General features: G+C 39.0%; 1 protein-coding gene across 1 annotated transcript in view; it reads right to left on the bottom strand.

Annotated features, from left to right (window-relative positions):
- Positions 1 to 4831: 4831 nt before the first annotated feature.
- Positions 4832 to 24424, bottom strand: part of ELAPOR2 (endosome-lysosome associated apoptosis and autophagy regulator family member 2) — a 187896-nt gene continuing 168303 nt past the window's right edge. Inside the window, exons 19-22 of the mRNA XM_081243695.1 lie at positions 24204 to 24330; positions 19587 to 19765; positions 18419 to 18584; positions 4832 to 6112 (exon numbers count right to left, since the gene is read on the bottom strand). Coding sequence (XP_081099821.1) covers positions 6053 to 6112; positions 18419 to 18584; positions 19587 to 19765; positions 24204 to 24330 — 532 coding nt within the window. The 3' untranslated portion in view covers positions 4832 to 6052. The remainder of the gene's footprint in view (positions 6113 to 18418; positions 18585 to 19586; positions 19766 to 24203; positions 24331 to 24424) is intronic.

Here is a 24424-nt window from a genome sequence, read left to right on the forward strand (position 1 = left end):
ACACGCGTCCCCTGCATCGGCAGGCGGACTCCCAACCACTGCGCCACCAGGGAAGCCCTAGAAGTAATTTTTTAAAGAACTTTCAGCATCTGTATGGAAAATAGCAGCTATAAAATCTTTTTTACATGAGGCATTTCAAACAAATAGGTTTTGGATTGATTTTTTTTTAAACTCCAGTAATGACATTTCATTCTCTCAGAATATAAAACTCACTGAGCCGATCCATCTTTGCAAAAACATCCTGAATTTAAGGAACTCAAGCAGAATGCTCTATCCCACTCATAAAAAACATATCAGAACCTAATGATACGGTTGATTATTGTTGGATTCCTGAGAGTTTGCCATTTCTGGAATGCTCCGTGTCCTCTCTAGTTCAAGTATTAATAGATTCGCTTGCGCACTCAGGCTTCTCATGGTAAAATAAAAAGGTCCCATTTTCAAAGTGTGAGGCAAGCTGGTTTGCAGTGCACACAGAGGACAGATTAGGAGAGTGCCTGAAAGGAGTTAATTCAGCCAGTGTACCTTTATAGTATGCACCCCACACTGCCCCACAGCTCGCCCCCTCTTTATCCACGCACCCACCATTGAGAGTTCTGGGTGCCAGAGCTCTTTAGCAAAGGGCTAGAAACATGGAGAAGCCAAGAAAAGTGAGGCGCCAGGAAGATGGAACATCAGTATGGATTCTAACCTTCACAGCCCTAATAAGGCCCAAACCCATGAATAAGGCAGTTATCACTCCTGTTCTGTGACTTTGAAAGCTTAGATTTGCACAGTTCTCAATGGTTGGACTCATTCATTTAAGCCAAGCAATGGTAATCTCAAATCAGCCATCTGAGATAAAGGAAATATTACTCCCCTCCAAACCAAATTTACCAATATCCACAAGCTATTTTAGACAGGGCTCTTCATCCAAGAGTCACCGTTAATAAGAGGAGGAAAATTCCAGCAAATGAAAAGCCAAACTGGGACATTTCGTTCAAGGCGACTGGAGGTCTGTTTCTTGAACCATCAATCACTGAAGGAATCCTACATGTTTTTTGCTGCTCAGTCAGACTTAAAATAGGATTTGGTACATGTGTGTGGACTGAGGTGTGAGCAGCCTGAACACATGCAATGGACCCTCCAGGGCTGGCAGGGGACCCTCTCCAGCGCCAGAGCTCAGGAATCTAGGCTGACACTATATGCATCAATATACACTACGTCCACATAGTTACTTGAAATAAATCTGTACATAAGATTGAATATTATCTCCAAATCCAGTTACCTTAGCAACAAATGTTACAGAAACCACAATGAGAAAAGGCTTTTAAATCAATTGTGCTGGTTGACTTTGAACCAATTCACTTGTTTTTACTTTTATCATTTCCTAATCAATATCCGCAATCAAGTCCCAGAACTATAAAAGGAACTCGGAAGAGTACCTAGCTTGGTCACCTGGTGGGTGATTAAATCATCAAGGGAGGGCGATGGGTTATTTTCTTCTTGATCCTCTCTAGAGACTTGAGAAACTTGGAAGGTGTAAACTCCTAAAGGGCAACAAATCTGTGCAAACAGATTCTTCCAAATAGTTTTGTTTGTGGGTTGTAGTGACTAAAAGCAGTGGTCAACAAACCACGGCTCACAGGTCAAATCCTAGCCTAGCATCTGTTTTTATAAAACCTGTGAGCTAAGAATGCTTCTACATTTTTAAATAGTTGGGGGAAAAAATCAAAAGAAATATAACATTTCATGACCAGTGAAATATAAATGAAACTCAAATTTCCACGTACATAAAGTACATTTATTTGAATGCAGCCACACCCATTTGTTTGTAATATTGTCTGTGGCTGCTTTCATACTACAATGGCAGAGTTGAAGAGTTGCAGCAGAGACCACATGACCTGCAAAGCTGAAAATATTTACTATCTCTTTCCAGAAAAAGTTTGCTGGCCTCTGATCTAGACAATTGCAATAGTAACATCAATTAATATCAATTGCAATAGTAGTATCAATTAATTTTCAATTATTCGCCCCTATCTTTTACTTCCTTCATTTATGACCCTAAAATAAACTCATCTGAAAATGTTAAACCAAAATAAAATCCAGCAAGAGTGTAATCTCTGGCCAGTTACTGTGAAGGCGAACTCCATTTTAGCATCCAAGGAATAAGTCAGGTGTTAGGATTTTTTTCAGTTTACTCCCCTTGAGTCCTTTTCTTTAGGGTGACCTTAATTTAGGACTTGGGCATGTAAACCTGAGATAATGTTCATGGTGAGTAGAAAATAGATGTGAGGATATGTAAGTCCTCTGAAGAAGTTCTACTCTATACATCTTTACTGTCAAAAGGTAAATGTGAGCAATACACTGACTTTAAACATGCCAATACAATGAAAAAAAAGTAATGGAAAGTGTCTTGACTGTGTTGAGACCTGAGTTCAAGGATGAGGACCTTTGAGACAGAATCAGATCAAGGAATGGGCCAGATGAGGCAATTTATACTTTTCACCTACTAGAACAGCTTGATTCTTCTGTATTGAAGAAATGTAAACTGGTCTTGTCTGCACTGAAGTAGACAGCACTCTTAAGTGACAATAAAAACTCTAATGCAACTGGAAACATCCATGAATAGATAAACAAAGTTTAATTCCACCATTCAACGGACTATTACTCGGCAATAAAAAATAACTACTGCTACCCACACCAACGTGGATGAAAGTCAGAATCATTATGCTGAAGAAGCCAGACATAAAAGACTACATTCCCGTCTGACTTCATTTATAAAAAAATCCAAACTAAGCTGTAATGGTTAAAAATCAAATCAGGGGTTGCCTGGAGGCTGGAGGTAAAAGGAGAAAGGAAGGCTATAAGAAATCTTTGGGTGTGGTGGAAATGTTCTGTATGTTGATTATGGTAGTGATGTAACAGGTATATAAAACTTTCAAAATTCATATTGCACATGTTTAATGGATGGAGTTTATTGTTTGTATATCATTCCTCAGTAAAGCTGATTAAATACCACTCATGCAGACTTAAAAATAAATCAATCAATAAAATAAACTTGCCAATAAAATCATCTTCCCACCCCGACTCCCAGGAAATTTACTTTCGTTAGGAAGAGAGAAATGATCTGCATATTAGCCTCCCATTAGGAATGACCATGAGTCACAGGAAGTAGCTCTACTGACACATGTCAGATGACAGTTGACCAGATCTGTCTTGAAGAACTAGAGTCAATCGATGACCCACCACCTGGGAACCTGGAGACCCCAAATGGTAAATGACTAGACCCAAGCAATTGTTCAACATAACCATTTAAACCACCTTTTCTCTCCTGGGGAAGAAAATAATGACAAAAATCTACACAAAAATACTATGAAACATTTTTAATCCTGGAAAGGACTTGATTACTGGTAACCAAAGAGGGGAAAAGTCAACAAGAATAGAACCCAATCTTTTAAGTCAAGTGAACACATATCAAATTGCTCAACATTGTTAAATGGCATGATATAATTTATCCATAGAAGACACAGTCTCACTCAGTGGAAAGCTGATTTAAATGTTTTGACAGATCGCTAAGAGATATTATAGGTAACAGCTGACTTAATGGAGTATTTAAGCCTTCAAAACTGCCTTTTAGAAAAGTAACAAATAACTTCTTCTACCACTTAGAGGGGAAAGGAAATAACAACTGTCAGTTAAAAATCATAGAAACGTGATTAATTTGTTTATGCCTTTCAACATTCCACTGAGCTCTGCAAAGGCAAAACATAAAATTAAAGTGAGTTTTATAGCCAGGATTGATCTGAATATTTTCCTCACAATATTCCTTCTGTCATACTTCTTCAGTGCTTGAAATAAAATGACAACCCACTGGGATCCAAAGGAAAAAGTCAGCTCTTTCCAAAGATGGGACTGAGCTGCCAAAATCTATTTTATATCTAAAATTAGAAATAAAATAAGTATATCCTTGAATACCAACTATATTTTCAGAGAGTTCATTAAAATTTAAGGCATTTTTGACACGTCAGAGATTTTAGTCCAGTGACAGGAGAGTAAAGAAGCTACCTGGGAGCAAATCCCAATTATCTCTATGGCTTGGAACATAATTGTTGAGCACGGCAAAGATGAAGAGAGAGGTGACAGGTGACTATGCGGAAACTTCCTGACTCTGTCCAGTCTGTATGACTTTGCCAGGGTTCCTCTAAAAGGGTGCACTTCAAGTGTATTTTCATTCTTCTGTTTAAATTTTGATCAAGATGGGGAAAGGGTCATCAGCACTGTTAGCAGGATAAAAATGAGCAATGCCAAAATAATTTCTTCGTTATAATAAAATTTAAGAAATTAAACGTGGAAGACGTTTATGTAAAGCAATGCCCTCCGTGAACTTCACAACAAACAATAAAACAATGGCAACCTCACCTATACTCACGAATCCGACAGTAGTGATGTACACAAAACAAACATTCATTCAACAATAACAGAATGGTCCAGTGTTTTACCCACCGGTCAAATAAATTCAATTATTTCTTTTTATCTCATTTGCCACAAAACTAAGGACGACCTGCTGAATCAAAAGTTACAAGTCATACCTCATTGACAGACTTGGGGCAAAACATTCAACAAACCCTGCCCCCATGCCCTGCCTCTCTCGGCCAATCACCAGGCTTTTAAAAAATCTGGATTAAAACTATAAAGATCACTGTTTATTGGAAACAAACCAGAGCACCTTAGATTATAAATGGTCAGGAAACTCCCCTCTTTCCCACTTCTAAAACAATTAAGTTTTACACAAAATTGGTCAAATCCAGCTTCATTCAAACTTTTTTCAACCAACAGTATTTCAGTCGCACTAATACCAATATAACCTGTCCAGCATAGGAAATATCACAATTACCTGGATCATTTTTGAATAAGAGCAACAACACTTATTTCATAACTGCTTCTGGGACAACCACATTCTTATTCTAAATACAGTTATATGCAATTTTCTAAAATTCAATCCCTGCCTTGCTAACTTAAAAAGAAAACTTCCACGGAAGTCATAATCCTTAAAGTCTTTGGCAGGAAAATAAGCATATAACCTTTGATGCTTGACATAGGGTAAATGTCCCACTGTCATTTTCTGGAGACCATGAAATTATCCCAATACCTTTGTACAGTTGTCTGTACTTATAGACAAGCCAGCCCACTTTCTTCTCATGATTTTGCAAGTGATTTGATAAACAAGCTTTCCTACTCATTCTAAATTATACTTCAAGTATTACATAACTTGTTTCAGGCCATTTGACTTTTATAATAGTGTCAGCTTGTTTGTACCAGTGGAAAGTCAAAGGCTTCTCCTTATCCCTTTTTTTTTTTTTTTTAAGAATCCCACTTTCAGTCAAGCCCTTCTTACCAGTTCCAACAAGGATGGCATTTCAAAGGCGATTATAAGTTAGATAACCCAAGCACATGCTGACTCTTCATTAAGAATTACTGCTTACTTAGGCTTCTGAAATCAACAAGGATACCCTATGGAAAAATGAAAAATCTATTGTCTTTCTTTGTTCACCATTTTTAATAGAAAACATGTTTTAAGGTCTGTCAGGAAAATAAATAATGGGAAAAAATAACTGTCCCTTAAAAATTTTTTCAAATCTTCCCCAAAATATAAACAAAGAAAAGACATAAATGGAATCACAATGCATATGCTCACATCAGCCCTCCAAACACACTTTTTATATAGAATTCATAAAGAAGAAAAGTTACCCATTAATTATATGGCATGCATCAGCAGTGCACTCGTGGGCTTAACCTTGGTTTTGAGTTATTTGTATATACAGATAAATCTCTTCCTGAGTTGAGCTTCATCTTCAGTTGAGACTCAAAACATTTGCTTTCTTATTTTTGGCAAGACACTTGACCATGTTATAAGGCAATCTAACATTTCAACCTCCTTCCCTTTTCAGCGGCATGGCCCTCCTCTGTGACATCATCAATGTGCCGGATATGAGGACAGGCTCTAAACTATGGTCCTGTAAAACTAGAGAGCAGGTTTCTTTGTTCATTAGTCTGAAGGCTACAGCACTGTCTTTCATATATTTGGAGATCTTGAGGATTTCAGTTGAACAGATTCAAAATGGTCTTCTTTGTCCTATGGGGGAAAAATATTAAGACAAAATCAACTCACTAAAATTCCAATAAGATTTTAGGAGCTTACATATCCAGAAACTAAGTTCTAAAATCATTTTAATCTATGTACCTGCCACTTGTAATTAGGATTTTACATTTAAAGGAGGGTGGCAGATATAAAACAGATAGCATGCCTACCTTGAATGATGCCTTTTTTTAACTTTTTATTTTATATTGGAGTATAGTTGATTTACAATGTTGTGTTAGTTTCAGGTATACAGCAAAGTGATTCATTTACGCATACCCATGTATCTATTCTTTTTCAGATTCTTTTCTTCACTGAGGTTGTTACATAATATTGAGCAGAGTTCCCTGTGCTATACAGTAGGTCCTTGTTGGTTATCCATTTTAAATATAGCAGTGTGTACATGTCAATCCCAAACAGATGTCCAGGGGATAAGACACACAATCCAAAATAGAAGCAAACACATGACTGCAATAGACACCAAAAGATGAAGCTGTGATTCTTGTGAAGAAATCACTGAGACCCATGCAAGGGGGATATTTGATCCGGGTGCTGAAACAGATGACCTATCCATGCAAACTGTAGACAGTAAACTAAATATTCTCAAGATAACACAGGGTAAATAATAAGAAAAAAGGAGAGCAGAAATAAAGATAACCCCAATAAGACACAAGATCATTTGGGTTCATTGATATGTTTTAGGAAAATCTTAGGGAATCATGCCTACTAAAGATATTAAAAACAAGTCATCTCGGATAATAAATCAAAATTTTAATGCAACTATATCATTGCTGGCATTTGTTATATAATACATTCAAAATGTAGCCTGTTAAGATAAGTTATTCTTCTTTAATGGGGAAAAAGAGAAATAAGAGGTGAGGTTTCTCCCAATGTTTTCATTGTTAGACAAAGCTTTCCGAAGGCTGTTGGAATGGGGTGAGGGAACTATGCTGTTGAAGAGAATAAAGATGAAGAGAACTAGGATTATTTTAAAAATAAAAGAAATATGAGGCAGATCAGTCCTGGGTGCACATGGATGTGTCTCTAAAGCAGAGAAGTGAAATGAGAAAACAACAGGAAATGGATATTGAGTATCTGTCAGGAAGAATGAGGTTGCTGTTGTGTCTTTTCTCATTTGAGTGGAGAAATCAGAGACTTCAGATCAATTTAAGGCCACATGGTCAGGATTACAGAAAAAAATCACAGCATGAACACCAGCATATCCCATTTCCCTGCCTCTACCGAGACAACAAGCCCCTGGGAGAGCAGCCTGCAGATCGCAGCACCCTAACCCACTGGCTCTGGGAGAGCCTGCCTGAAGTCTCATGTTTACCAGACTTAATTTTCTAGGAATAACCATCGATAATTGAAGTATTTATTAAGCACCCATGTGTTACAGGAACAGGACTAGACTTCATGGGATACAAAACGTCTGCTCTCAAGGAGCTCACAGTGTATTACAGGAAAGAGTGTTAGAGTATCAGCCATGAACTATAAGAGAAAGCTGAGCTTTTTGTGGCCCCACCTTGAGAAGATTTGATTCAACTTGTTCTTCAGGAAGGGGAGGCAGAGACCTGTTGGTTATCCTCAAGGTAATATTTCAAGTAAAACACTGAAAACAGTCATGTTATCAGGGCTTCATAGGGCTTTCGTTACCATCTCCTCTGTGTTCTGTGTTCACATGGGATTTTGCTCCTATGGCTGATGTGGTGGGATATACACACGTGCACGCGCACGTGCGTGTGTGTGTGTGTGTGTGTAGTTAACACTACTAACTGACTGGGGCTTCCTAATGGCAGGAATTGTATCTCGTTCACTTTTTAATTCCCATAATATGACCCAAGGCCTAGCACATGGTTGGCTGTCAATCAGTGGTTTTGAAAATGTACGAACCACCACCATGCAGAAGGAAAAAACCTGGATTGGAACTCAGAATATGTGGTTTCTAATTCCTATCTCATCCTCTCTTGGACAAATAAGTGAACCTCTCTAGGTCTCAGTTTACTCATGCATTAAATAAAGATGCCATACAAAATGATCTTTTTAAGCTCTAAATTCAAGAATCTACTCAAAATCCAACATCACCCAGAAGCTTCTCCTTAGCTTGTCACTACCCACCTAACTGTACTCCGTTCTCTTCTGTACTCCAAGAGACCCTACTCAATACTCTTGTCATATCGGATGATCCTGTGTATGTGGGTTGTGTGTGTGCATGAATGTGTGTTTGATGTGCATGTGTCTTCCATCAATAAACTAGTCTCTGAGATTAACTGTGTCTAATATGACATCTCACCAAAACCCAGTGGAGTGTCTAACAGATAGTATCCCATAAATGACTGTGACATGAACAAAAGAAAAAGGAAAAAAAATCAACTGAAGATATGTTTTAATTGTTAAGAAAAGTCAAGTAAAGTAAATCTATAAATGAAACCCCACAAATCCTGTGCATAAGGAAATACCAAAGAAGTATGGCCTTTAGAACAAGAATAAGGACATATATAAGACAAAGTAAACCTTACTTGACACAGTAGTTAAGAAATGTATAAATTTTTTTGCTCCATGAAATCATATGTAACATTTTTAAAAGTGGGACACACATAAAAAAAATTTAAAAATAAGAAGTAAAAAAAAGTTTAAAAGTGGGACACAATAAAACTTGTACAATGGCATTCATAGCAGCTTTATTCAGTCAAACACTGGAAATAGCACAAGGGTCCATCAAAGGGAGAACAGATGAACAAACGTGGCAAATCCATACAACAGACTACTCCACAGAGAGGAATCTGCTATAGATAAACACAACAAGGTGGAAGAATCTCAAAAAGATTTTTTCTGAGTGGAAGAAAACTTACACAAAAACTACACTCTCTGTCATTAAGATCATGTGAAGTTCTGAAACAGGCAAAACTAATCTATAGTTTTAAAAGATCATCACAATAGCTTCCCTTGGGGATGGGGATTGAGTATACACATAAGGACATGAGTTTACTTTCAGACATCAGACTAATTTTCTATATCTTCACAGGATTTAGGGTTACACAGGTATATTCATTTCTCAAATTTCATCACATCATGTATTTGTGAAATATACATTTCACTCTGTGTAAACATTTTGCCTTTAAAAAAAACTTAACATATTGAATTCTCTCATCAATTATATGTAAACTGAAGTGTTTAGGCATCAAATGTATTGAAGTCTGAAACTCACTTTGAAACACATCAAAAAAAAAGAAGATATATCAATAAATGGATAGAGGGATGGAGAGATATGTAATAAAGAGTAAGATTTAGGTGGTGGATATATGGTTGTACCACTGCACAATCCCTTCAACTTTTCTGTAATACTTCAAATTTTCATCTTAAAAAATGAAAAAAAATCATTACATTGACTAAAATTGCTTTTCAAAATAAAATGTGGCACACTGAACCTTCTCAGGGAGAAAAGCTCTACCCTCCCTGTTTCCTGTGACTGTTTTCAAGAATCTTTTCAAGCTTTCACTTCTCTGGCTATAATATAAAAACAGAAGAGGTACTGTAATAGGAGGAAACACTTAATGTTTTAGGTAGTGCTCATAATGCCCACTTATTCTTTTAGATTCAGCTCAGAGATGACTTTCCCTTAAATGCATTCCCTGGCACCTAAAGGCTCCCTTCATTGTAAGATACCACCCTTACAAATAGGGAATCAAACACATATATATGGAATCGAAGAAAAAAAAAAAAAAGGTCATGAAGAACCTACGGGCAAGACGGGAATAAAGACACGGACCTACTAGAGAATGGACTTGAGGATATGGGGAGGGGGAAGGGTAAGCTGGGACAAAGTGAGAGAGTGGCATGGACATAGATACACTACCAAATGTAAAATAGATAGCTAGTGGGAAGCAGCCGCACAGCACAGGGAGATCAGCTCGGTGCTTTGTGACCACCTAGAGGGGTGGGATAGGGAGGTGGGAGGGAGGGAGACGCAAGAGGGAAGAGATATGGGAACATATGTATATGTATAACTGATTCACTTTGTTATAAAGCAGAAACTAACGCACCATTGTAAAGCAATTATACTCCAATAAAGATGTTTAAAAAAAATAGGGAATCACAAGATCACAGCAGGTGAGAAGTCTAAGTCAACTTGTGATGGAAGATAGTTTTTCATGGGCCTCCTGTGTTTCTGCATGTCTTATGAAAAGACACTGATAGTCCTTTATTCTAGGTGATTTTCCAAAGATGTTTCTGTAACAGCCTTGGATGATATAGATAAAGTCTCCTTCTAGAATAAAGGACACGTTTGCTTACAACCCAGAAAGCTACAGATATTGTCTTTCCCTGTGGAGCAAATGGCAGACATACGTTGGGCCCATCATAAAAGACTCATGTTCTCCAAGCCAGTTCCTCTACAATAACGTAACCCACTCTGTATATAGGCGTCATCTAGTCCACTTCATTGTGTGGGAAGTGAGGCTTGAGGAACCAATACAAATGCTGTGATTTTGGCCAATGCTAATGCTGTGAGTAATAAGCTGTGTTTTGTCTCTGACCCAGAAGACTCATTCCACCTTCCAAAGTGTCTATGAAACTATAGCAGGCTAATTTGTTGGCCAGTAAGTAGAGTGCGATTTCATTACCTTCACAGTTCTTCGTTGTTTTGCCAATGAGAAGAGGAAGTTAATAAAGACATTTCTAGAAGAGAGCTTCACACTCTGGTTAACAAGATTTAAGGAAAGTCCCTGAGAATTGGGAACAAACATGCTGACCACACTGTATGGCAAACAAGGCAATAAAACAGTCCTCCGTTTTCTTGCCTGGAAATGAAGAGGAACTGGGGAGCTGGTTGTGGGCTGAGCACTGGGAAGTGGGTTCAAAGAGTTCACAGTTCAGCTGACTGGATGGTGTTAATTCTCCTCTGGCAGGAGGACAGCCTCCCAGTCAGGCTCAAGTGTGCCTCACAGGAACAACTAGCACTAAAAATCATCCCAACAGGAAAAGAAGGTTTCACCCCCTTTCAAACAACGGTTCCAGAAACATGCACCTACGATAAGCGTTAAAGAGAAAATGGAAACCACTTATGGGGAGAAACCAGGTGAAGTGCTAGAATTTGGGCTGCTTCACTTTGGAGACGTGGCAGGACTCCGTGATCGTTAAGAATGGAAACAGCAGGGCCATCCTAGGGCTCAACGCTGCTGCTACTCTATCCCGCCAACTTCAGATCCACCCAAAGATGCAGTAAAAGGTCTCAGGGGTTTTGCAGCGGGTCCTCACCACAGTTACAGAGCCATGGCTTCCTCTGGGGGCGCTTTCTGAGATGAATTCCCAGAGGAAAACTTAGTGAGGCAGTGACCACTACTGGGGCTCTTGCTGCCCTGGATTGGGTTTATAAGGTGGAGGATGGTCACTAGAGAATGAGAAACTGACCCCAACACATCTAGATAAGATGGTCAGGCTCACCCGGGAAATGTCCCTTATCCTTTATATTTAAACCAGGCATTAACTTAAATGTGACAATAGAGCAAGAAATGAGGTGAATTCCCTTTTAAAAAGACTCCAGTATGTGAGTCAAGCCCAAATCAACAAAAGAACGTAAGACCTGCAGCCTTCAGCACAGTCAATCTGGCTGTGACTTCTGAGTCAAAAGGTCCCCAAAGGTGAAATAGATGATGTCAGGAATGATGACCTTGCCGATCAACACAGAACTTTGAATGGACCAGAACCACCGGCCGTTTGGTTGGCTTGTGAGCGGCTGCTGGAAAACAGCAGCAGATGCAAAGCCCTGCTGCCGTCACAGAGACTCCTCCCCCTTCACCTTTAACCCTTCCTTCCCCAACTATGCTGACTTTGCTGCCTTAAGGAGAAACATGATTAGGGGAAGGACCAAGTTTTCCTGTCACCAGGAGTGACTGCAGACCATAAACACCCATCTGAGACCGCAAGGGAGCCTGGGGAAGGGGAGGGACTCAAACATTTCTGACTCTGCTTGTTGCAGGCACCGAAGTCGCCAGCCTGCCTGAATGGGTGAGAGGAAAAGGGCCTGAAAGTTTAACTAATGGGGTTCAAGCTAGGTTCGCAGTGGGGGAGGGAAAATAACGTGACCTTGTGTGAAGGGTTCTGCGTGCCCATTCAAGATGCTGTTGTTGCGTTACATCTGAATCTATAGTAGGAATTGCGGGCATGTGCTTGTTCTGCCTTACCTCATAGGCCCCAGAGGACAATCCCCTGGTCAAGAGCAGCCACGTGAAGAGAAGGGCTACTTGGATACTTAGCCCAAGCGTTGCCAACTCCTCTGCCATGTGCAACAAACGTGTGAGTCAGAATTGCACACAAGCTCCTCTACCTTCTGATGCCTGAAATTGTCACTATAAATGATGTCCTGTTGGTGTCAAGTCAGAGGCCTCAGTCTCAACAGCCTTGCCTGTGTTACCAGACCTGCCAGCAGAGATGGCTGATAAACCCTCACAAAATTCAGGGAGCTGCCAACTAAGTAAACATTCTTGAGACTAGGCGGGCAGATGTGCAATGCTTTATCTATCTTCCAGTTGAGAAAAAACAGCCCAGCACCTTACTGCACTCTGCTGTTGGACACAGTATGGTATCACTTGAGTAGTCTACTTGCTCCGTCATATCAGCTAATCCACAAAGTAGTATCTTTTGAGTTAGGCCCAAGCCAACAGGCTATATTATCAACTGCCCAGCGAGGTGAGTAATGCTCTCTACCTTGTGGCCTCACAGCCCTAATGACCACTTTATGATACAATTCTTTGCAATTAATGATTTTGTCAATTGGAGACTGTGGCAGTGGGAAGCAGCCTTCCCCCAGAGGCAACCTTTGGGGTTTTAGACTCAACACCTTGATGTGGCCACCATGTACATATAGCTCTTTTGAAAAACCAGCTATTAGCTTGTTACTGAGCTCTTGTCAAAACTGAATGCCATTACCACACACACTTTGGGACTCTACAGCCTGACAGTCCTACTCTTGGTAGGTCAACAAGGTGGGAAGCGTCCAATAAGTCTCACTTGTCAAATATGAATGGTATATTCAAGAATACAACTGGTCTGACCCAGCAACATCTCAGCCTCACATGAAAATATGGAAGCAGACTCTTTGAGAGAAAGGTTATCCCCTACTCCTCCACCCCAAATGAAGCCACTGGCTCCATGGGGTCCTGGGTTCACCGAAGTTCTACTTCATGCCTGGGCCTGGTTCACTGATGTTTTGGTTGAGCTGAAACCCAATGGTGTCCACCACCTGCTGCAGCTGTCCAATCTCAGCACAAGTATGCATAACTGAAAACCAACAAGATTGCTTGGCTCAGTGGCCAGAACCCAAAGCCCTTCTCATAGCTGTGGCCAATACTTCTTCTGATAAACCTTGTCCTATTTCTACTTACTCTTGAGCTATTGCCAAGATTTAATAGCCACTGTCAACAAACTATTTGGTCTGCCATTTGGAAACCCACTGACTCTTTACCTCTCTTTGGGGCAACAAATCTGGAAACAAATCTTAGCTGTTGATCAAATCATCTGGGTCACTTAGGTAGATGCCCATCCTCTAAAAAGACCAAACAGAGGTAAGCACCTTATAGAGACTGCACCAGACAGATTGCCACAAAACCTACACAGCATTTGAATCCTGTCCAGCATGGCCATAACTCTGCCTCCACACACTGAGTACAAAGTGAAGGACTCTATTTTTCTGACGCAGAGGTTACCACAGCATGCAAGACTTGGGAGTCATACCAAGAGCTGACCAATATTTCCCTGACAATTGATTAAATCAGACCTTTGATCACCTCTTGGGGCAATCGGTGGTGCCTCATCACTGTTGACAGCCATTCGGGTCATGGTGTTGCTGTTCCAGAGTGACTGGCCAACTCCAGTCACACCACCGTGGCCCTTGAAAAACATCTGTTTAATGTTTATGGTTTTATGGACCATTTTCAGCCTAACAGTGGTGTCCCTTTTTTTGTTGCTGTTGTTAAATCACAAAAGCTACCAGAAAAATGGACTGGGAGTAGAGGTACTCAGTGGACCTTCCACACTTCCTACCATTGAAAGGGATCATTGATCACCGGAATAGCCTTCTCAAAAACTGACTCAAGAAGATTTCTGCCTCTATCTCCCTCACCTCCTCCTGGTCCACACATCTTAGTAAGGCAGTTCAGTTACTAAATATGGCTATTTCCAGAAAGGGATTAAGAGATTATCTCCTCTTGGCTGCTTCATGGATAATTATTAGTAAAAATATATAATAAGTAAGAATATGTCAATACAACCTACATAAGATTATATACCCATATGAAAACCCAGGATTCTGCCCCGACCACTACTGGCATGATGGGTCCTTATTTAACCCAACAGCAACCCCCAGGAGGTCTGGTGGTAGCCCTCCCAGAAGGGAGCCTAGAAGATTCAAATATAATTCTGGTTTAGCCACCTGTATTGTTTTGTTGGACTGTCATGATCCTAGATCAAAAGGATAATAACTACTTGGTTGACTACACAGCTCATCAAGACCTCGTACCATCCCACATGGACAAAGGCAGAAAACACACTAGGTCGCCACACGCATTTTTAAAAGCCCTTGACCTTCCTGCACCTGGACGTTTGGCAGCACAGAACTCCAGTAGGGGGTGAGTAGAAATAAGGTGGAGCTTTAGCTACGGAAATGGGACAAACTGATTTGTACCAGTGGAAGATCAACAGTGCAGTCTGATAATAAGGCACCTAGGAGGGAGGTACCTTAGGCCCTGAGAGGTGCAAAGGATGAAGGGATACTAATGACTATTTGTTTTTCAAAGCCACCCTGTCACCTTCCTCTGAAGGAAAACACCTTAGTGTTCCTCTCTCAAACTGCTGCCAGCGCCTTAAATTTAACGGACTACTGGGTCTACCAAATCCACCAGATGCTCAAACCACAACTGGCTGCCATTCCCCTTAGATGTACTGAAAATTCTATCAGAAACAGCAGGGATGATGCCAGCTTCTGCCCCAAAATAACAACGATCAGCATGTCCATCCCCATTGCCATCACTCGATCATTCCATGGAGTGGACAAATACCACCCAGTCTGCGGCATGGACAAACAGGAAAAGCTGGACAAACTGCCCTCAAGCAGTCTCTCCAAAGACAAAGAAGAGACACAACTGTTTGACATGAATCGGGAACGCTAAGGTTTACAAGCCAGCAAGGGGGTCGCAGGCACCATCAACCAGTGCTGCCTCACTAAGTAGGTCCCCTTTGGTGTCCCTAACAACTGTAAATAATACTTTCTTTCCAGAGGCACCATGTGTACCTCTAGGACTGTACTTTTTGTATAGAACCAGATGTTAACTTCTCTCCTAAAAACAGCATGGCTTGTACTTGTATTCTAGGAGTGGTCATAAGTGGTCATAATTCAACTGTTTATGAAAACATCCTCGATAGATCATTTAGCCCTTAGACAACTGCAAGGCTCTTTTCAGTAACAGGCTACCCTTGGTTACTCAGAAGAGATTGCTGGAGGGATAACTGACTTGTTATTCACACTCACCCCATGGGTAGTTATTCAATTAGAAAAGATGGAACGTAAAAAAGAATGAAATAATGCCATTTGTAGCAACATGGATAGAAATAGAGATTACATTACTAAATGAAGTCTGTCATAAAGAAAAAGACAAATACCATATGATATCACTTATGTGGAATTTAAAATATGACACAAATGAACTTATCTACGAAAGAGAGACAGACTCACAGACATAGAGAACAGACTTGTGGTTACCAAGGGGGAGGGGGAGGGGGGAGGGAAAAATTGGGAATCTGAGATTAGGAGATGCAAACTATTACACTGATAGATAGGATGGATAAACAACAAGGTCCTACTGTATAGCACAGGGAACTATATTCAATATCCTGTGATAAACCACAATGGAAAAGAATATAAAAAAGAATACATATATGTATAACTGAATCACTTTGCTGTACACAGAAATTAACACAACATTGTAAATCAACTATACTTCAATAAATTTTTTTTAAAAGAAAGAAAAGGCGGTACAAAATTTGTTTCTGACTCTAACTGAAGTAATCCATGACACCACTTCAGCCTTTGAAGGCATTCAGGTCAACATCAACCCACTGTCCATACACTGTTATGGACAATATAATTGCCTTATACTTCCTCCCTGAGGGCCAAGACACGATCTGTACAGTCACTAAAATTCTTTGTGCCTGGACTGTCTTGTTGGATTGCCATCTTCCTAGACCAAAAGGATAATGACCACCTGCTTGAGGACACTGCTCACCAAGTTCCCCTACCATGGCCCAAGTAGACAAAAGTGGGAGATGTATAGGGTCTTTGTAAATTTTTGAACATGTTCTTAACCCTCTTCCATCTGAATCTTATGGAGGAAAGAGCTCAGTGCCAGTGGAAAGGTCTCAGGCTGAGTGGAAAGGTTAATACAGGGACCTAAAAAGAAAGCCACCTCTTTCTAAGGTGGACCCTGATGACTTACGGCATTTGTTTGGTTAGTTGAGTCTGGAACCCTGGTATGATCAAGGTTAATCATACAGGTTGGCCTCATCTTGCTGTTTGGTGTCTTGTTGGGAGTAGCTCTATTTTTTAAGTGTTATATGAAGCAAATTGACCAGATTTGATTCCAGCCTCAGCCAGTCAGATTAATCAGAGTGAACAGTGGAATGGTGTACTAATGGGAAAGTTGCCGGAAGCCAAGATCGTGTAGGAAGGAGGTTTGGAACTGTTGGGAGACAACTCCCCAATGGTTCTCTTGCATTTCTGCCTATCTTATGAGTGAGACACTGACTTCCCTTTTTTCCAGACTACCTTTTCAAAGGACTTTGTACAGAAAGCAGCCTTTGAAAATAAAGATATCGTGTCCTTCCAGAGCAAAGGGCGGGCTTGCTTACAGTCTTAGAAATAGTGTCTCCCTCTTGAGCAATGAACACGCATGCTACCTGTCCAGTACAGTAACGACACTATCTCCCTTTGGAACAAAGGACAGAGATGCTTGCTGCCCTTTCTAAAAGATTCGGGTTCCCAAAGCTTAAGGCTCCTTTCCTGTAAGGCAGACCACTGTGTGTACAAGAGTCATCTGCAGGAAGTGGGGCTTTGCAACTGGTATAAGTGCTGATGTTTTGGCTAGTGCTTCTGCTGTGAGGGTTAAACGGTCCTTTGTCTCTGATCAGAAGTCCCATGTCTTCTAAAGTTTCCACGAAACCATGGAAGGCTCAGTTGTTAGCTTGCAAGTAGGGTAAAATCTCAGCTCTTGACAATCTCTGTACATTCACTGTCCCACGGCAATAGTATCCTCCCTAAACTACCATATTAAGAAAAATCAAAAACCACTAGTTTAAGGGGAATAGGGCTTATTTGTTTTATTTTTAAATGATCCCCTATGATACAGTTATGTGCCTAAATTAGGAAACGATTACTAAGACACTCTCAATAAATGTAATCTTTCACCACATGTCCTTCCTGCTGAAAAGCCTTTGAAATGAGTTTTCTTTCTGGTTTCATTCTGTTTTTAATCCTGCATAGGTAAACTGGTAATGTTTCATCTTTTAAGTCAATGGTGAAGAATGTCAATAAAATGTGTTTACACATAATACTTAGGGCTTCATGTTATCTGTTTGCATGTAGTACTCATTTCAAAGCTGACAAATGTGATGGCATCTGATAAGTAGTATCTCAGCATTTTATATAACTTTTATCTCCTCTGTACGAAAAAATCTTGTCATAAAATTAAAAATAAAAATAAATGAGATCTTTTATTTATCTAATATTTTTGTTTTTTAATACTATAATACATAATCTTTGTGCAAATTCAAATATTATAAAACTGCATTACTTCAAAGACTAAAGACACCCATTTATTCAAAACTCTCAAAGAGCAGCTATCATTAGTAGTTTCCTATGCAAATACTAATATAAATGTATATTTAATAGAAATGCAGCAGTCTACGTATTGTTTTCGCTTCATTTACCCTGGACCCATTGACATATCAATGCACATAGACATCTCAGTCTTTAACAGCTGCAGAGTTGCACAGCATCCCACTACTTTGATATATGGAAATTTCTTATCTAAGTCCTTACTGATGGTGTTTAAGGTTGTTTCTACCTGGTTAGCCAACAAAAACAATGCTGCAGTGATTATTCTTGTACTTACAGCCTTCTGTACTTCTAAGAGTATTTCTACTGGATAAATACCCACCCTGAATGACAGGGTCTGCATGACTGCTACTGTTAGGTTAATATGGCCCCTTTATTTATAAATACACAGAAATACCAGGTTAAAATTCTGCTCTCACCTTTGTGGCCAAGGATTTGAGTTTTCCCAGTAGCGACTGTTTATTGGAATATACAACTTCCTCTTCATTATCTTCTCCTTCCATGATAGCACAGCTGTCAGCAGCTGGGAGTTCACACTCTTTTGAGTTTGTCGTCATTACTAATTTGGAATATTTGTACTCCAGTCTAAGTAGCAGCAAATAAATAAATAGATAAAGTGGCTGTTTAATATAAATTAATACTTATTTGGGGTGGTCATACACCAGCTAATTAAATCATCGTGGAGTACAGCTGCTCCACCAACACATTCCCTTCACCCATAGCCACAACACTATGTGTTCTCATTAATCTACTGTCTACACACCAATCGTTTCCAGAATTGCAGAGAATCAGTGCAATACAGTTAACGCTATCATACTTATTTTACAGTAATTCAAGTGTCCAATTGTGAAAAACTTTTGAAAAACAAAGAGAAAATTAGAGGTCTGAGCGCATTTTTTTCATTTATAAATATTTGGGAACTAATTTACTGTGCAGTTTTCCAAAGTTTAGTTCGTAGAATGAGAATATTATATAGGTAAGTGATTTATTTGGTCTTTACTATTTCTATCACTCATTCCTTTCTACTCCCCACCCCAGATATTACAACTGTCCCTAGATAATACAGTAGAGAGCTTTCACAGCCCCACTGACATGTAAATCATCTTAAAAGAGCCAAAACATATAATGTATTAATATACAATTGGAAGTTACACTCAATACTCAACTTCGAATTCTTAAAGTCCTGGAGTATATACTTAGTCTGTTTCTTTGCAAATATCTGCCCACAAGAAATTGAAAAAGAAAAGACGGGGCAAGAAGGCAGAAGGATGTCATGAAAAGAAAAACAGACACGCAGCGAAAATCTGCCTTCCTTTCTGAGTTCTGCGTCCATCTACCTGAGTAGCCAGGATCCTCTGTTCCTTGTTTTATAAAAACAATGGATCTAATTCAATTATCTCTAATGTTCTCTGATCTCTGTTATCAGAACAACAATCATTTCCATTTGCTTTCTTAAAGGCCTTTCCTGTAACTCCTTCACTAGGAGAAATTGCTTGCGTCTCTGAGAGAAACCGTTGGATATAATGATTAACTCTAAAATATTCACAACAAAAGAGATTTCTCAGTTCTTATACAGAGGTTACTTACTTCTGATTCTTTTTCCAGAAGTAGCAAGTTAGAGCCACCAGCAAAACAGCTGTAAAAGCTCCCACACCTGCTCCCACTTTTAGCCAAAAGTCAACTGTTTCGCAGGTTGACAACTTTTTCTCAGGCAAAGAAATTCCTTTAATGCACCATTTAGGTTCGTTCCACACATATAAGGTTTCCTTTTAAAAAATGACATAAGAAATGAGATTTAGAAGGAGAAGGGTTTTGCTAACCATTATTCACAGTAGGCAGAGAAGATTATTCGGCTTTCATCTAACTGCAGCTCCAAAAAGAGAGGAAAGGGATATAGAAGAGAGAGAATAAGGAAATGATGAATGAAAATGTAACGAAACCACGAATTGTCAGATCAGAAGGCTTGCTTCATGCTGAGGAGGTTGAATAAAAATGACTCCATCTGGATATATCATTTGAGCTATTTTCTTCAAATTTCTGATGAGTCCTGACTTCTTAAATCATGTTTTTAAATGAAAGCTTACATTGTTCCATATAACTGACTGGAACGGGTTTCACCCACTCATCCCGTAGGTCCATTTCCCCAAAAAGCCTCCCCACTGAGTGGAAGAGCAGACCCCGGACACAGGACATGTAAGTGCAGCATGACTGGCAGGCTTTGGTGAGGGGTAGGCACACAGACGGCATGCCCCCCTTCCCCTGGCCAAAATAAGGAGGGTGTTATTCTGGGTCATCACTACCCACATGAGGGACTTACTCTCGTCCTCCCAAAGCAGATGACTCAATTTTGTTAGGGCAATGTTTTCAAACTGCTCACTGCAATCAACTAGTAAATAGTAACATCAATATACTGGGTCTCAAACAGCAATGTTTTTTTAAATAAACAAATAAGACAGATTAGAAACAAAAATCAGAGTATAGTGCATGGTTCCTTATATATTTCGACATACACAATGACAGGTAGCAATTTGCATGATGATTATATCCAGTGACATTAAATGACACAGGCATTACATTTTTTGCTCATTGTGTCTCCCTAAATTTTCTGGTGAATGACAGTCATTTATCAATACCCTAACAGAAGCCTAACACCATAATGTTTAATGTCACACACATGCACACACTTTTACAGTTGGTCCTGAAGTGAATGATGTGCAGGAGATTCCCATTTACTCTGAGGAAAAATTTCAACCAAGTTTTGGATAAGAACTTTTTAGAAAGGACATTAGTAATTGAAAAAAAATTTAGTGTAACATTTTCAGGAAACTTAGTGTGGATAAATTATTTTTTGAATGGCTCACATGATTTTTATAGGAAAGATGAGGGATGAGGAGGCATGAGCAAGTTGAACTGCTGCCTCTTCATCTCAAGGGCATTTCCAACAAGAAAAAGAGACTATGAAAGAGTTTATATGGTTGTAGCAATACGCCACACCCAATGCAAATGGCAAGCTGTAATGCCCAAGGACAGTCTTCTAAACAGACCATTAAAACTTCATAATCAAAAAGATACATACTTATAAACCCAGAATTTTTCACTCTTCCATAAGCTCCTCAAATTGTTAAAGAAAAAATAAATTAAGCTGTTGGCAGAATTTCTTAGTCATTCTATAACTTAGCCATTCTATGAATTTCTTAGTCGTTCTTTTAATTAGGAAGATTTATCCTTTCATTAGGCCATGTCTTTGGCAAACAAGAAAATGGCTGACACTGCCACTGAAAAGTTTATTCTTCCAGCATGTAGGGATATTTTGTGAACAGGGTGAGATCAATTTGTTGATAAATTTTAAAACTTACCTCTCAGTGATAACACAGTATCTCTTCAAATCCCTACTACTGTATAACATTTAGAAGTAATGCTTAGTATGTACTTAGAACCTGGTATAGATTTTTGAGATCCATTTTGATAAGAGCTTTTATCACAAGTCATGTAGCTCTTTTAGTTTATATCAGCTGTATGTGGAGGACTTACAGTGTGTATATTTAACTTCATGTGCTTCTGGATTATACGTCTTTACAGAATTGGAAAAGCAGACTCTCAGTCAATATAAAGTGAAAAACTGTAAAGAATGAAGCAGGCAATAGGATGGAAACGCAGAATTATTAAAGCAATTAAAAGATACTCTTCGCAATATTTTGCAATCATTGTTTTTTTCTATCTTGAGGCTTTGGCATCCAAAGAAATCCACCCTTGTTCACTGACATAATGGAAAATGCAGTGAAAGTTGTCATTCGTATTGAAAGCTCACCAAAGAGCAGACTTTTCGAAATATATTTTTCAGAGATTGGAGGTGAACATACCCACTTACTGCATCGAACCCATTTGTTCGTTCTTGCAGTGGAATACCCTAAGGAAGGACATTTCATATTGTACTAGTTGAAGCTCGATCTCATTTGGCAAATATTTTCAAAATTGACATCTAAGTATAACAGAGGGGCATATTTAACTGATTTTGGTATTTCTCAAAGTAGATTTGGAACTATGGGTGGGGTATGGGGGGAATTACATACCTCAACATGTCAAACACAACAAAGTGTTCCAAAAGGTATTATTCTTAAGGCAAAAACAGACATTTAAAAAGCATCACCTCGCAACTATCTGTTCCTAACATTGTTATAAGATGTTGAACTGAGGTTTTTCAATGAAGACAGTTTGAATGAGATAAAACTAGAGAAACTGTTGCCACCCCACTGTCTTAAACTTCTAATCACTACCTTCCAGAAGAAAAATATTAAAGACCGTTTGGATAGAAGGTCATTTAGCTTTTCAAGACTCCTGAGTTAAACTTGGTGGCCAAAGAAGGAAATGCAGCTTTTATTTTTGATTTATTCTTTAAAAAAAGGATTATAAGATAGTAAGTTTAGCATAATTTTAGAGAAAAGATAAAGATTAATTTCCACTGTAAAGCATAAAAAAATGTATCATTATTATTAGGAGGACTAAAAGGAAACCATCTTTTTTGTGAGGCTGGAATTTTTATCCTTGACCCACTTAAAACTGTTGAAAAGAAACTGGCTCAACCGTGCCCTCGATGTGTGAGCAGCATTGTATCTGTGTGCTCTGAGCCAGAATGAGCTATCTACAGGTAAGCACACTTAACTGAATTAAACATTTCCTAATTTTCTGATTAGTTTGTCTATTTGGAGACTTCTCTGTTTTGTATTAAAGTATTAACAAAAACATTTTATATTGTTATGCCTATACTTTATCATAAAATATGAAAATAAGTATTGTTCCATAAAACAATTTTATTTTTAGGCATATCTCTATGTGTCTGAGTTTGTGTTTGTGTACTAGGCTTCATGTACAATGTCTTTCTTACTACAGGTTCACTGTCATTCAAGTATGAAAAATACCAATGTAGAGAATAGATCTCAATTTTTTTTTTTCTTAAAGGTGGACACTACTGCTTCCAAATACACTGAATGTATGGCTTTGGGTGGGGACATTCAGATTTCTTCTCCCTCTTCAACCCTCCAACCTGCCAACTACCAGCTCCTTAAGACTTTCCTTGAAAGAACAGCTCCCCTCTTCGATCCCCTTACCCAGTGAGCACCCTCGCGTATTCCATGCTGACCCGAAAGTCAGTCCTATCCCATCTACCTTCTAGATCTCAGAAATCCCATTGGAATCTCTGATCCTCTGATGCCCATTCTCCAGTAGGGTCCCGACCACTGGTACTGATTTATCCTCTCATCTGTGCTTCTTCAATGTCATTTCAATGGAATTTGGAGAGAGTGAAGTGTTAAGTCATCTTCAAAGAGGTAAAGCTTGGGTTTTTATATGGTACTAGTCAAAGCTGGTGCAGGGAAGTGGGTAATCTCAAACACTATTAGTAGAAAAGCAAATTGATGCAATCAAAGCAATTTAGTAACACATATCAAGAACCTTAAATATGTCCATCTCCTTGAATCCAGTTAATCCCCTTCCAGTAATAAACTCTAAGGAAATAATCAAATGTCTAACAAAGATGTTCATTACAGAGTTATTTACAAAAATATGGTTTTTAATTTTTTCTTAAATGTCCAACAGGGAAATTATTAAATCCCAAATTGCATATATAATAGCACATTTGTCAATAACTAAAAGTCATGTTTTCTTAAAAAAATTTAATGGCAAGGGAAGTGTATTAAAGGCATAATGGAAACAAAAAAAAATACAGAGAATAGAATCCCAACTTTACTTTAAAAAACAAGTAAGCAAACGAAGGACTGCAGAGAAAATATAGAGTAGGATCTTGATTTACATATATGTGGGAGGGGTGCACATGAGATTCACTCTTTATGTATGCTTCTTGTGGAGAGTCAGTTATATCATCCTCATCTTAATTATACCTATAACTGCATTATATAAACCATATTTGGGTTTAATTATATCATTTCCTTATACTCTGGGTAAATATCCATAGTCTACAGCTCCCTTGCTATAATTCATTTTCCCCAATTCCAGTACACACCTTCAGCCACCTCAACATATGGGAGTCTAGGTATCAAACTTGATTTTAAATACATATTAATATCTCATTAAGTTAACTGTAAGCTTCAGCCATGCTACTGAATCTCAGTTTCTATGGTGTAAGCAATGCTGGACTAAACAATTATATTTTCAATGACACAGTTCTGCTTAGATAGGTTTGCCTCTTACCTGAAATCCCCTCTTACAGGCACCCTCAATCTCATGGAAGTCATGCTCTGTGCACAGAGGGCAAGCTTCAGCACTCTCCCACAGGAAATAGAATGTACATCCATCACAGGTACCTGCTGGACACTTGCTGAAATAAAACATGAAAAACAACAAAACCAACGGCTTTTGTAACACCTTCAATTGAGTCCAATCAACATTTGAATGCATGCTGCATACATACT

Source organism: Mesoplodon bidens (genome assembly GCF_964165515.1).
Source record: "Mesoplodon bidens genome assembly, chromosome: 9".
Classification (NCBI taxonomy): domain Eukaryota; kingdom Metazoa; phylum Chordata; class Mammalia; order Artiodactyla; family Ziphiidae; genus Mesoplodon; species Mesoplodon bidens.